Source organism: Phyllobates terribilis, unplaced genomic scaffold, assembly GCF_046119375.1.
Source record: "Phyllobates terribilis strain yellow unplaced genomic scaffold, ASM4611937v1 Scaffold_3__8_contigs__length_932513732, whole genome shotgun sequence".
Classification (NCBI taxonomy): Eukaryota; Metazoa; Chordata; class Amphibia; order Anura; family Dendrobatidae; genus Phyllobates; species Phyllobates terribilis.
In genome coordinates, this window is record NW_027362763.1 from 56790203 (window position 1) to 56805573 (window position 15371).

Here is a 15371-nt window from a genome sequence, read left to right on the forward strand (position 1 = left end):
CTGCTATCTGTCTGCGGTCTCCAGGACCTCTACTTCCTGTCTACGGTCTCCAGGACCTCTACTACCTGTCTACGGTCTCTAGGACCTCTACTACCTGTTTGTGGTCTCCAGGACCCCTGCTACTTGTCTGCGCTCTCCAGGATCTCTGCTACCTGTCTACGGTCTCTAGGATCTCTGCTACCTGGCTACAGTCTCCAGGAACTTTGCTACCTGGCTATGGTCTCCAGGACCTCTGCTATCTGTCTGCGGTCTCCAGGACCTCTGCTACCTGTCTGCGGTCTCCAGGACCTCTGCTACCTGTCTGCGGTCTCCAGGACCTCTGCTGCCTGTCTGTGGTCTCCACGACCTCTACTACCTGTCTATGGTCTCCAGGACCTCTGCTACCTGTGGTCTCCAGAACCTCAGCTACCTGTCTGCGGTCTCCAGGATCTCTGCTACCTGGCTACGGTCTCCAGGACCTCTGCTACCTGGCTACGGTCTCCAGGACCTCTGCTACCTGGCTACGGTCTCCAGGACCTCTGCTACCTGTCTGCGGTCTTCAGGATCTCTGCTACCTGTCTACGGTCTCCAGCCTGTCTGCAGTCTCCAGGATCTCTGCTATCTGTCTACGGTCTCCAGGACCTCTGCTGCTATCTGTCTGCGGTCTCCAGGACCTCTGCTGCCTGTCTACGGTCTCCAGGACCTCTGCTGCTATCTGTCTGCGGTCTCCAGGACCTCTACTACCTGTCTACAGTCTCCAGGACCTCTACTACCTGTCTATGGTCTCTAGGACCTCTGCTACCTGTTTGTGGTCTCCAGGACCTCTGCTACTTGTCTGCGCTCTCCAGGATCTCTGCTACCTGTCTACGGTCTCTAGGATCTCTGCTACCTGGCTACGGTCTCCAGGACCTCTGCTACCTGGCTACGGTCTCCAGGATCTCTGCTACCTGGCTACGGTCTCCAGGACCTCTGCTACCTGTCTGCGGTCTCCAGGACCTCTGCTACCTGTCTGCGGTCTTCAGGATCTCTGCTACCTGTCTACGGTCTCCAGGATCTCTGCTACCTGTCTACGGTCTTTAGGATCTCTGCTACCTGGCTACAGTCTCCAGGAACTTTGCTACCTGGCTATGGTCTCCAGGACCTCTGCTGTCTGCGGTCTCCAGGACCTCTGCTACCTGTCTGCGGTCTCCAGGACCTCTGCTGCTACCTGTCTGCGGTCTCCAGGACCTCTGCTGCCTGTCTGTGGTCTCCACGACCTCTACTCCCTGTCTACGGTCTCCAGGACCTCTGCTACCTGTGGTCTCCAGAACCTCAGCTACCTGTCTGCAGTCTCCAGGATCTCTGCTACCTGGCTACGGTCTCCAGGACCTCTGCTACCTGGCTACGGTCTCCAGGACCTCTGCTACCTGTCTGCGGTCTTCAGGATCTCTGCTACCTGTCTACGGTGTCCAGCCTGTCTGCAGTCTCCAGGATCTCTGCTACCTGTCTATGGTCTCCAGGACCTCTGCTGCTATCTGTCTGCGGTCTCCAGGACCTCTGCTGCCTGTCTACGGTCTCCAGGACCTCTGCTGCTATCTGTCTGCGGTCTCCAGGACCTCTACTTCCTGTCTACGGTCTCCAGGACCTCTACTACCTGTCTACGGTCTCTAGGACCTCTACTACCTGTTTGTGGTCTCCAGGACCCCTGCTACTTGTCTGCGCTCTCCAGGATCTCTGCTACCTGTCTACGGTCTCTAGGATCTCTGCTACCTGGCTACAGTCTCCAGGAACTTTGCTACCTGGCTATGGTCTCCAGGACCTCTGCTATCTGTCTGCGGTCTCCAGGACCTCTGCTACCTGTCTGCGGTCTCCAGGACCTCTGCTACCTGTCTGCGGTCTCCAGGACCTCTGCTACCTGTGGTCTCCAGAACCTCAGCTACCTGTCTGCGGTCTCCAGGATCTCTGCTACCTGGCTACGGTCTCCAGGACCTCTGCTACCTGGCTACGGTCTCCAGGACCTCTGCTACCTGGCTACGGTCTCCAGGACCTCTGCTACCTGTCTGCGGTCTTCAGGATCTCTGCTACCTGTCTACGGTCTCCAGCCTGTCTGCAGTCTCCAGGATCTCTGCTACCTGTCTACGGTCTCCAGGACCTCTGCTGCTATCTGTCTGCGGTCTCCAGGACCTCTGCTGCCTGTCTACGGTCTCCAGGACCTCTGCTGCTATCTGTCTGCGGTCTCCAGGACCTCTACTACCTGTCTACAGTCTCCAGGACCTCTACTACCTGTCTACGGTCTCTAGGACCTCTGCTACCTGTTTGTGGTCTCCAGGACCTCTGCTACTTGTCTGCGCTCTCCAGGATCTCTGCTACCTGTCTACGGTCTCTAGGATCTCTGCTACCTGGCTACGGTCTCCAGGACCTCTGCTACCTGGCTACGTTCTCCAGGATCTCTGCTACCTGGCTACGGTCTCCAGGACCTCTGCTACCTGTCTGCGGTCTCCAGGACCTCTGCTACCTGTCTGCGGTCTTCAGGATCTCTGCTACCTGTCTACGGTCTCCAGCCTGTCTGCAGTCTCCAGGATCTCTGCTACCTGTCTACGGTCTCCAGGACCTCTGCTGCTATCTGTCTGCGGTCTCCAGGACCTCTGCTGCCTGTCTGCAGTCTCCAGGACCTCTACTACCTGTCTGTGGTCTCCAGGACCTCTACTACCTGTCTGCGGTCTCCAGGACCTCTACTACCTGTCTACGGTCTCCAGGACCTCTACTACCTCTCTACAGTCTCTAGGACCTCTGCTACCTGTTTGTGGTCTCCAGGACCTCAGCTACTTGTCTGCGCTCTCCAGGATCTCTGCTACCTGTCTACGGTCTCTAGGATCTCTGCTACCTGGGTACGGTCTCCAGGACCTCTGCTACCTGGCTACGGTCTCCAGGATCTCTGCTACCTGGCTATGGTCTCCAGGACCTCTGCTACCTGTTTGCGGTCTCCAGGACCTCTGCTAGCTGTCTGCGGTCTCCAGGACCTCTACTACCTGTCTACGGTATCCAGGACCTCTGCTGCCTGTCTACTGTCTTCAGGACCTCCACTACCTTTTCCCGCGTGCCTAAACTGCCTGCTGCACCGACACCCATCACCCGTGTTCCCATCTGGACCTGGGTCTTTGAGGATCCACCTCACCTAGTGACTAGAGGGATGGCAAAGCATGGTACACAGCTCTATAATGCACTGACTTTTTCCCCTCTTTTTTTTGGGAGGGGGGATGTGGTTTCTGGGGCAAGAGAGAGCAAATTTATTAAAAGGCTTGTAAAAACTCGATCGTCCGTTATCATTTTCCATTTATTCTGAATGTACCAAATCTTTATTTTCTCACAAAGAAGGAAAAATTTCCATCCGCTTTCATAAATCCTTATTAAAAATGAATTCCACATTACAAGGAAATTGATACTTTTTTTTTTTTTGCATCAATCATTAAAACGCACTTTTGGAATTAACAATTAAGTAAAAATTTGCAAAAAAAAAGGCCACGTAGAAAAGGAAACATCCGGATTATAGGAATATACAATCAAAATGATACAATTCAACAAATGGATGACACAATGGAACGGAAAAGGCATCAGTCGGCATCATTACTTATTATAGGAAGTGATGCGTTACAATATTAGGGATCCGCTACATAGACGATGTCCTGATGTGTCCGGTGACGATTCTGGGGGATACAGCAGGAAGCTTTGCTGCAGATCTCTCTGTTATTGCTATTACAAGGTGCTGCCGATACAATGTTTCATCATAAATGTAACTCTTTATTATCCTTATCACTTGTGTTACTGGGTAAATCTCATAACCAGGAGATCAAAATATCCAATTCTCATAATCAGTTGACAGTGTCAGGGGTTTGGGTCTATTGTACAGTTTATTTTAAAAGGTTAGATATTATCAGATAGTCCTTGTAAATACAAGCACTTTTGCAATTTACTGTTTATTAAAATATTCAACCGCTCTTGAGATATTAGCACTTTTCTTTTGTTTACATGTTGCTGCCTTGGAGACCGACCACCACTTTTCAACAACAAAAGAAAAGTGTTTATTAAAATTTGCAGCCGTTCTTGACACAGTAACACATCCCTTTTGTTTACAGCTGGTTGCCTAGGAGACCGACCACCGCTGCTGTCTAGTTTATAAGCAGTGCACTCCAGCAATTCTGGCCGGCTTCAAAACCATGCTTACAAGCTCTTACAGTGGTGGTCGGTCTCCAAGGCAACAAGATGTAAATAAAAGAAAAGTGTTAATATCTGAAGAACGGCTGCAAATTTTAATAAACAGTAAATTACAAAAGTGCTTGTATTTACAAGGACTATCTAACAATATCCCTCTATGAGGATGGGACTAAGCCTTTAAGATCTTAAAGTGTTTACGCTATCATATCTCATGCTCTAATCACATCCCTAGCTGCTTTCAGAAATGCATTGCATTGTGCGAGATATATATATATTTTTTTACATCCTACTAAAGTGTCCGAGAACGTATACTCCACTAGTCCAGCAGGGAGCAGAGTAGAAATGTGAGATGTTCCATCATGGGTGTGAACAGGAAGCCAGAATGAATTTGTATGCAGCTCTGGGTGTGATTGGAGTATAACACACAATTTAAAATCAGTGTAAGACTAAAGTATTTCTGATTGCTTATCTTTATAGGTCATGCACTTGGAAAGCGATGTCTTGTTTTTTTTCCCATAGGCAAATGATGACAAGTCTCATCTGTACTTTCCCAAAATTTGCTACCTTGTATAAATCATTTTGGCAGCGGCTATGTGAGTGGGTGGCATTGGCCATGACGGAGGATGTTTTCCCGACACTGCATCACCCAGATCACTTGTCCTGCAAATGATCTGGAAATTGTGAAAAATCCCCAATAATCCCACCCCCTTTTTTTTTTGGTGCCCTAGGCTGCCACCTATTCTGCCTAACCCTTGTCCCAACTCCGTTTCTACGGATTCTATCTAACAATTTTTCATAATGATGTAAATTATAATGAGGAAAAGTGGAACTTCGCCTTCATGTACACCTCAATAGTGAAACTGCTAAATCATCAGAACATAACCACAATTTTTAGAGCTCACTGAATGTTATTATGTGAGCTCATCATATGCTTGGAAAACATTGCAGCATTGTGCTGTTTCCATATAGCAATACTGACTGTTTCCATACCCCCCATGTTCTTTCTGCTCCACCCCTGTATGTATATTACAAAACATTGGTTATGTCTAGTAGTAGTGATGCACATGATGAAAGTCTCTCGTGTAGCAATGGACATTGGGTTGCACGTTCTTCTCTGGATTTGCACCGGCTGCCATGCATCGCTGCAGAAGACGTCGCCCTGTCCATTCTGTCGGGTGGCGAGATAAGCTGGTACTAGTATAAGGCAGCAGAACACTATGGATATTATTGGGAGGTTTTACGTTGAAACCTCCTGGAACGTTTTAGGAAAATTCTAACAGAGGGAAAACCTCCTGGAGTTGATGTTCATTTTGGTAACCCCGATAAGTTTGAGGGGCGTAGAAAGGCCAAATGAGGACATCATAGGGAAGTCACATAAGAGGTCGGAGAGCTCATCCCTTTCCTCCAGTTCGTAGGTGGCATCGTTCAGCATCCGGCGGTGGAGGTGACAGGTCTGCTCGATCTTCAGCTTGTTAATGTCACTGCGGAGTCTCATGAGCTGCCGAGCCAACTGCTGGTCCTGAAGACGCATCTCTGTCTAAGATAAAGAAAAATATATTAATACGGCAGGAATACACTTTCTAATATATTTTTGCACCTACATTGGTGCAATATTCCACCACAATCCTTTGTTTCATCCCAGCTCAGTTACTTCCATATATTTTCCCCGTTCATTAAGGACAGCTTTATTGTGTGATCTCCAGTCTGACTACCAGTCCAGCACATGCTCTTATGTGTAGGCAGGAAGTCAGTATCTCACTTCCTCTGAACTACAGGATGACATCATCCACCTATTATATCCCCTCTGGCATCTCTCAGACCCCTCCCCATCTAGGAAAGACAGCACAAAAATACTCCAGTAAGAGTCATTAATATCAATTAGATCATTATGTTTGTCTATTGATGCAAAAAAATGTTAAAAACAACATATAGCAAAGACAAAATAAAAATGGAAGTAGGCAAGAAGAGCAAAAAGTCGCCAGAAAAAAAAAACCCAATATATTGTAAATAGAAGATGTGATACAAAGATGAGAAGATTATAAAAAAAAAAATCAAAATTAACAAAATGAAAATAACAATACCAGAAAAATAGTCTGCTAAATATTAAATAACTAATATATATATGTAGGACTGGGTTAATTCCTAGCACTGCAGGTCTTGATTAGATACACCTGACTAGCTTTGACTAAGAACCAGGGCCTGTATTCACTAGGTGTGTCAGTCTGCTGGATGTTGAGCAGAGTCGAGTGTGCTGCTGGGGAGTTACCAGCCAAAATGTGAGCTGTAACTGGGAGAGAGACAAGCAAGAGTCTCTCTCTGAATGGAGACTGCACTGATCAGCTAGGAAAGCTAAATAATCTGTGTGTTAGAGCTACAGAGTAATGTGTGGAAGCTGCAGCCTGTTCAGTGGGAATTGTGAACTTCTGTTTGTGCTGGAAGCTGCTGGAACTGGAGTTGAAGGGGATAACGAGACTGGTGGGATCGCACCTCTTTTGTGTATAAAGTTTGCTATGGAGGAAAGGACTGTAATTTGTTCGGGTGAGCCCACATTGACATATATGTGCATGCTGATTGAACTGTTTATTTGTGGAGATACCTTTGTGCCCAGTAGAGGCTGTTTTTGAATCCCTTGGCGTTTTATGAAAGCAATAAAACTGCACATGTTTGGACCAAACCATATTGCCTGTGTGAGCACTGCCTAATGCCTACCTGAGAGTGTGAATCCCTACAATATGTATATATGTGATAAATAAATAAGGGTAATATTCATAAATTAATTATAATGGATATCCACTGTATAAATATAACAAAAAAAATATATACAGTACAGACCAAAAGTTTGGACACACCTTCTCATTTAAAGATTTTTCTGTATTTTCATGACTATGAAAATTGTACATTCACACTGAAGGCATCAAAACTATGAATTAACACATGTGGAATTATATACTTAACAAAAAAGTGTGAAACAACTGAAAATATGTCTTATATTCTAGGTTCTTCAAAGTAGCCACCTTTTGCTTTGATGACTGCTTTGCACACTATTGGCATTTTCTTGATGAGCTTCAAGAGGTAGTCACCAGAAATGGTCTTCCAACAATCTTGAAGGAGTTCCCAGAGATGCTTAGCACTTGTTGGCCCTTTTGCCGTCACTCTGCGGTCCAGCTCACCCCAAACCATGTCGATTGGGTTCAGGTCTGGTGACTGTGGAGGCCAGGTCATCTGGCGTAGCATCCCATCACTCTCCTTCTTTGTCAAATAGCCCTTACACAGCCTGGAGGTGTGTTTGGGGTCATTCTCCTGTTGAAAAATAAATGATGGTCCAACTAAACGAAACCGGATGGAATAGCATGCCGCTTCAAGATGCTGTGGTAGCCATGATGGTTCAAAATGCCTTCAATTTTGAATAAATCCCCAACAGTGTCACCAGCAAAGCACCCCCACACCATCACACCTCCTCCTCCATGCTTCACGGTGGGAACCAGGCATGGAGAGTCCATCCGTTCACCTTTTCTGCGTCGCACAAAGACACGGTGGTTGGAACCAAAGATCTCAAATTTGGACTCATCAGACCAAAGCACAGATTTCCACTGGTCTAATGTCCATTCCTTGTGTTCTTTAGCCCAAACTTGTCTCTTCTGCTTGTTGCTTGTCCTTAGCAGTGGTTTCCTAGCAGCTATTTTACCATGAAGGCCTGCTGCACAAAGTCTCCTCTTAACAGTTGTTGAAGAGATGTGTCTGCTGCTAGAACTCTGTGTGGCATTGACCTGGTCTCTAATCTGAGCTGCTGTTAACCTGCGATTTCTGAGGCTGGTGACTCGGATAAACTTATCCTCAGAAGCAGAGGTGACTCTTGGTCTTCCTTTCCTGGGGCGGTCCTCATGTGAGACAGTTTCTTTGTAGCGCTTGATGGTTTTTGCAACTGCACTTGGGGACACTTTCAAAGTTTTCCCAATTTTTCGGACTGACTGACCTTCATTTCATAAAGGAATGATGGCCACTCGTTTTTCTTTACTTAGCTGCTTTTTTCTTGCCATAATACAAATTCTAACACTCTATTCAGTAGGACTATCAGCTGTGTATCCACCTGACTTCTGCATAACACAACTGATGGTCCCAACCCCATTTATAAGGCAAGAAATCCCACTTATTAAAACTGACAGGGCACACCTGTGAAGTGAAAACCATTTCCGGTGACTACCACTTGAATCTCATCAAGAGAATGCCAAGAGTGTGCAAAGCAGTCATCAAAGCAAAAGGTGGCTACTTTGAAGAACCTAGAATCTAAGACATATTTTCAGTTGTTTCACACTTTTTTGTTAAGTATATAATTCCACATGTGGTAATTCATAGTTTTGATGCCTTCAGAGTGAATGTACAATTTTCATAGTCATGAAAATACAGAAAAATCTTTAAATGAGAAGGTGTGTCCAAACTTTTGGTCTGTACTGTATATATTTATATATATATGATTCTGAGCCTGAATAAAGTGCAAGTGCAAAGTCACAAACAGGTCTAATTCCATGAGTTCCTGATTTAGACTGAAAACCAATAAAGATTAATCAAAGCCATTGATCCAGACCTGTGGTCATTTTGAAATGGCGACTTCTTGCTCCCCTGCCATGCACCACAACGCGCGTTTCGCAAGTTGCTTCCTCAGGGAGTGCAACCAGCTCTTGTTCCTCTTTATGTCCCTCTACACAGCTGATAATATTGGGTTGGGGTGGTGGGAGGGCAGATTTATGGAACTGTCTAAAAGAAAAGCTGCATTTTGTATGAAAGCTGCTCTATGATTGGCTGATATGGGCACCAAAGATAGTTTGAAAAATCTGCTATTAGAGAGGGGAAAGAGTAATGATGGGACTCCATACCCCTGTAAAACTAGAGGCGTCATGGGAAATGTAGTCTGTATTAGAGGAATGATATCATAGGGGAACAATAAATCGAGATGGCAGACAGCTTGAAATGCCAACTAAAACTTATACAGACAAGGCATACATAATATCTTCTGTATTATTCATTAATAATTATCTATTTAGGTTAGAAAATATACTTAAGCACTGTTTTACACCAGGCGGTTGACAGTGCCAAATTTTGTGTCAATTTTTTGCAGCTATATGACAAAACAACTCATTACTTTTACCATGCAGCGTAAATAACATACTACTTTTATTTAGCTGGTTGGTAAAATATTGGAAATACCAAATGCGTGCAATGTATTTTCTATGTTTTACTACTTTTATGCAAAAATCACACATTTTACAGAAAAAAAAAGTTTTCCATCGCGTTCCAAGAGCCAGGATTTTTTTTTTTTTTTTTAATTTAGGACGTTTTATCAGGTCTTGATTTTTTCATGATCAGAAATATTTGCCAATAGAGCCATTTTAAAGTGCATATACATTTTTTTTATTACTTTCATTAAATGGAGTCTTTCTCCAAATTTACATTTAAAACTAACCACGTGGCCTTGTTAGAGATGAATTAACAATAAAAATAGTTATTTTTGTTTTGAAATCTTTTCCTCCATTGCCCTATAAAACAACTTTATTGTAATATGCAAATTAAAGTGTTCAGTGTACTCTTGGTGTGGCTAAATGCCTCGATGCACCATTTCACCCACTTATTTAGATTACTGCCATTCCTTCTACGTTGAATAACTGGCTTGCCCAGTGCCAGTGCTGTCTGAAGATAAACCTCCATTATGTGATCACTGTCCGTGGCATGAGAGAGCACACAAATCTTTCTCTCCTCACCTTTGACACTGCTCGTCTCCTCTGCTTTCACTTCAGTGCAAGAAAGAGCACACAAATCACTCTCTCCTCTCTTCTGACTTTGCTAGTCTCTTTTGCTATCACTTCAATGCACAAGAGAGCACATAAATCACTCTCTCCTCACTTCTGACACTGTTCATCTCCTCTGCTATCATTTCAGTGCTGGAGAGAGCACACAAATCACTTTCTCCTCACTTCTGACATGGCTTGTCTGCTTTTCCTATCATTTGAGTGCAGGAGATAGCACACAAATCACTCTCTCCTCACCTTTGACATTGCTCATTTTCTCTGCTATCACTTCTGTGCAGGAGAAAGCACACATATCACTTTCTCCTCGCCTTTGACACTGTTTGTCTCCTCTGCTATCATTTCAGTGCAAGAGAGCACACAAGTAACTCTCTCCTTGCTTCTGACACCGTTCGTCTACTCTGCTATCACTTCAGTGCAGGAGAAAGCACCCAAATCACTTTCTCCTCACTTCTGACATTGCTCGTTAGCTTTTGCTATCACTTCAGTGCAGGAGAGAGCACACAAATCACTTTCTCCTCGCTTCTGACATTGCTTGTCTGCTTTTCCCATGACTTCAGTGCAAGAGAGAGCACACAAATCATTCTCTCCATATGTCTGACACTGTTCGTCTCTTCTGCTATCATTTCAGTGCAGCAGAGAGGACACAACTCACTCTGTCCTCTGCTATCACTTCAGTGCAGGAGAGAGCACACAAATCACTCTCCCCTCACTACTGACATTACTCTCTCCTTTGCTATCACTTCAATGCAGGAGAGAGCACACAAATCACTCTCTCCTCACTTCTGACATTACTCTCTCCTTTGCTATCACTTCAATGCATTAGAGAGCACACAAATCACTCTCTCCTCTGCTATCACTTCAATGCAGGAGAGAGCACAGAAATCACTTTGTCCTTGCTTCTGACATTGCTTGCCTCCTTTGCTATCACTTCAGTGCAGGAGAGAGCACAAATCACTCTCTCCTCACCTCACCTCACTCTGTCTTCACTTCTGACATTGCTCCTCTCCTCTGCTATCACTTTAATGCAAGAGAGAGCACACAAATCACTCTCTCCTCACTTCTCACATTACTCTCTATCACTTCATTGCAGGAGAGAGAACAGAAATCACTTTGTCCTTGCTTCTGACATTGCTTGTCTCCTTTGCTGTTTGCTATCACTTCAGTGCAGGAGAGAGCATAAATCACTCTCTCCTCACCTCTGACATTATTCTCTTCTTTGCTATCACTTCAATGCAGGAGAGAGCACACAAATCACTCTCTGCTCACTTCTGACATTACTCTCTCCTTTGCTATCACTTCAGTGCAGGAGAGAGCATAAATCACTCTCTCCTCACCTCTGATATTGCTCATCTCCTCTGCTATCAATTCAGTGAAGTAAAGAGTACACAAATCACTCTCTCCTCGCAGCAGACATTGCTACACAGCTAAACCTGAGCAGTGTCATCAATGCATTATCTACTGACTGGTAGAACTGATGTCTTGTGTAAGTGTTACATCTGACACTAAGCAAAACTGACTTAGCTGTTATATTAGGCACAGCTTAAAGATTCTGGTGGCACTGTTTCTGGGAAAAGTACAAGGGTTATAATATTTTTTTGCATTCTTAGTTGTAAAAAAAACCTCATAAATGTATTGTTCTTTACCCTTACTCAATGGACCCTTCACACAGATACTAAACAGAATTGTTCGGAGAATGTTCTCAGGCTACACTGCACACTATTTTTGTTTTCACAGTCTCCAAAAAAAGAGATTGTAAACTAGATTAGATTGAAAAGGGCAAAACTTCCATGGCTGCTATTTTCAATGGAAGCAAATAAATCCTTCACATTGGCCGGGACCCAAAGGCATTTTTTAGCCAGTGCGGAAAATGTGAGAAGTGCTTGGCCCCCAGAGATCTTCCTTGGATCACACTGGCATCCACTTTACGCTTATTATTTATCAGATAACTAAGACTTGGACCTGATCCATGCGTTGAATACCAGTCACTACAACAAATGGGGTCTGGCTGTCTGCTGTTCAGCGCCAAAGCATAAAACCAAGAGATGCCGCTGCAGAATTATGTCTCTAATTGAGCAAATTTTAGACTCATGCAAAATACAGCACAAACTAGTATTAAGGAATATAAACAGGACATTAACTACTATAATACTGCCCTCTATGTACACAAATATACAGTGGTGTGAAAAAGTGTTTGCCCCCTTCCTGATTTCTTATTCTTATTCTTTTGCATGTTTGTCACACTTAAATGTTTCAGATCACAAAACAAATTTAAATATTAGACAAAGACAACACAAATAAACACAAAATGCCATTTTTAAATGAAGATCTTTATTATTAGGGGAAAAAGAAATCCAAACCTACAGGGTCCTGTGTGAAAAAGTGATTGCCCCCCCGCCTCCATTAAAACATAAATTAACTGTGGTTTATCACATCTTTGGGAAGCTGAGTTCAATTTCCCTAGCCACACACAGGCCTGATTACTGCCACACCTGTTGTCAATCGAGAAATCACTTAAAGAGGACCTGCCTGACAAAGAGAAGTAGACCAAAAGATCCTCAAAAGCTAGACATCATGCTGCGATCCCAAGAAATTCTGAAACAAAAGAGAAACAAAGTAATTGAGATCTATCAGTCTGAAAAAGGTTATAAAGCCATTTCTAATGCTTTGGGATTCAAGCGAACCACAGTGAGAGCCATTATCCACAAATGGCGAAAACATGGAACAGTGATGAACCTTCCCAGGAGTGGCTGGTCGACCAAAATTACCCCAAGAACGCAGCGACGACTCATCCAAGAGGTCACAAAAGAACCCACAACAACATCCAAAGTACTGCAGGCCTCACTTGCCTCAGTTAAGGTCAGTGTTCATGACTCCACCATAAGAAAGAGACTGGGCAAAAATGGCATGCATGGCAGACTTCCAAGACGAAAACCACTGCTGAGCAAAAAGAACATAAAGGCTCGCCTCAGTTTTGCCAGAAAACATCCTGATGATCGTGAAGACTTTTAGGAGAATACTCTGTGGACTGACGAGACAAATGCTGAACTTTTTGGAAGGTGTATGTCACATTACATCTGGCTTAGAAGTAACACAGCATTTCAGAAAAGGAACATCATACCAACAGTAAAATATGGTGGTGGTAGTGTGATGGTCTGGGGCTGTTTTGCTGCTTCAGGACTTGGAAGATTGCTGTGGTAAATGGAACCATGAATTCTGCTGTCTACCAAAAAATCCTGAAGGAGAATGTCCGGCCATCTGTTCGTGACCTCAAGCTGAAGCGCACTTGGGTTATTCAGCAGGACAATAATCCAAAACAAACCAGCAAGTCCACCTCTGAATGGCTTAAGAAAACCAAAATTAAGAGTTTGGAGTGGCCTAGTCAAAGTCCTGACCTTAATCTAATTGAGATGCTGTGGCCTGACCTTAAGAAGGTGGTTTATGCTCGGAAACCCTCCAATGTGGCAGAATTACAACAATTTTACAAAGATGAGTGGCCAAAATTCCTCCAGAGCATTGGAAAAGACTCATTGCCGGTTATCGCAAACGCTTGATTGCAGTTGTTGTTACTAAGGGCCCAACCAGTTATTAGGTTTAGGGGACAATCACTTTTTCACACAGGGCCCTGTACGTTTGAATTTCTTTTTCCTTTAATAATAAAGACCTTTATTTAAAAACTGCATTTTGTGTTATCTTTGTCTAATATTTACATTTGTTTTGTGATCTGAAACATTTAAGTCTGACACACATGCAAAAGAATCAGAAATCAGGAAGGGGGTAAACAGTTTTTCACACCACTGTAACCACTATAATACTGCCCCTATATAGAAGAATATAACTACAATAATACTGCTCCTATATACAAGAGTATAACTACTATAATACTGTCCCTATGTATAAGAATATAACTACAATAATACTGCCCCCTATATACAAGAGTATAACTACTATAATACTGTCCCTATGTATAAGAATATAACTACAATAATACTGCCCCCTATATACAAGAGTATAACTACTATAATACTGTCCCTATGTATAAGAATATAACTACTATAATACTGCCTCTATGTACAAGAATATAACTACAATAATACTGCCCCTATGTACAAGAATATAACTACAATAATACTGCCCCCTATGTACAAGAATATAACTACTATAATACTGCCCCTATGTATAAGAATATAACTACTATAATACTGCCCCCTATGTACAAGAATATAACTACTACAATACTGCCCCTATGTATAAGAATATAACTACTATAATACTGCCCCTATGTACAAGAATATAACTACAATAATACTGCCCCCTATATACAAGAATTTAACTACTATAATACTGCCCCCTATATACAAGAATATAACTACTATAATACTGCTCCTATATACAAGAATATAACTACTATTATACTGCTCCTATGTACAAGAATATAACTACAATAATACTGCTCCTATGTACAAGAATATAACTACTATAATACTGCTCCTATATACAAGAATATAACTACTATTATACTTCTCCTATGTACAAGAATATAACTACTATAATACTGCCCCTATGTACAAGAATATAACTACTATAATGCTGCTCCAATGTACAAGAATATAACTACTATAATACTGCCCCTATGTACAAGAATATAACTACTATAATACTGCCCCCTATGTACAAGAATATAACTACTATAATACTGCCCTCTATGTACAAGAATATAACTACTATAATACTGCTCCTATGTACAAGAATATAGCTACTATAATACTGCTACTATGTACAAGAATATAACTACTATAATACTGCCCCTATGTAGAAGAATATAACTACTATAATTCTGCCCCCTATGTACAAGAATATATCTACTATAATACTGCTCCTATGTACAAGAATATAACTACTATAATACTGCCCCTATGTAGAAGAAAATAACTACTATGATACTGCCCCTATGTACAAGAATATAACTACTATAATACTGCCCCTATGTACAAGAATATAACTACTATAATACTGCCCCCTATGTACAAGAATATAACTACTATAATACTGCCCCCTATATACAAGAATTTAACTACTATAATACTGCCCCCTATATACAAGAATATAACTACTATAATACTGCTCCTATATACAAGAATATAACTACTATTATACTGCTCCTATGTACAAGAATATAACTACAATAATACTGCTCCTATGTACAAGAATATAACTACTATAATACTGCTCCTATATACAAGAATATAACTACTATTATACTTCTCCTATGTACAAGAATATAACTACTATAATACTGCCCCTATGTACAAGAATATAACTACTATAATGCTGCTCCAATGTACAAGAATATAACTACTATAATACTGCCCCTATGTACAAGAATATAACTACTATAATACT

General features: G+C 42.7%; 1 protein-coding gene across 3 annotated transcripts in view; it reads right to left on the reverse strand.

The window, feature by feature from the left end:
• Positions 1-4586: 4586 nt before the first annotated feature.
• The window catches only part of FAM167A (family with sequence similarity 167 member A), a 92977-nt gene continuing 82192 nt past the window's right edge, over positions 4587-15371 (reverse strand). For all 3 annotated transcript variants that reach the window (XM_073673893.1, XM_073673894.1, XM_073673895.1), the window contains exon 3: positions 4587-5707. In XM_073673893.1, coding sequence (XP_073529994.1) covers positions 5444-5707 — 264 coding nt within the window. In that variant the 3' untranslated portion in view covers positions 4587-5443. The remainder of the gene's footprint in view (positions 5708-15371) is intronic.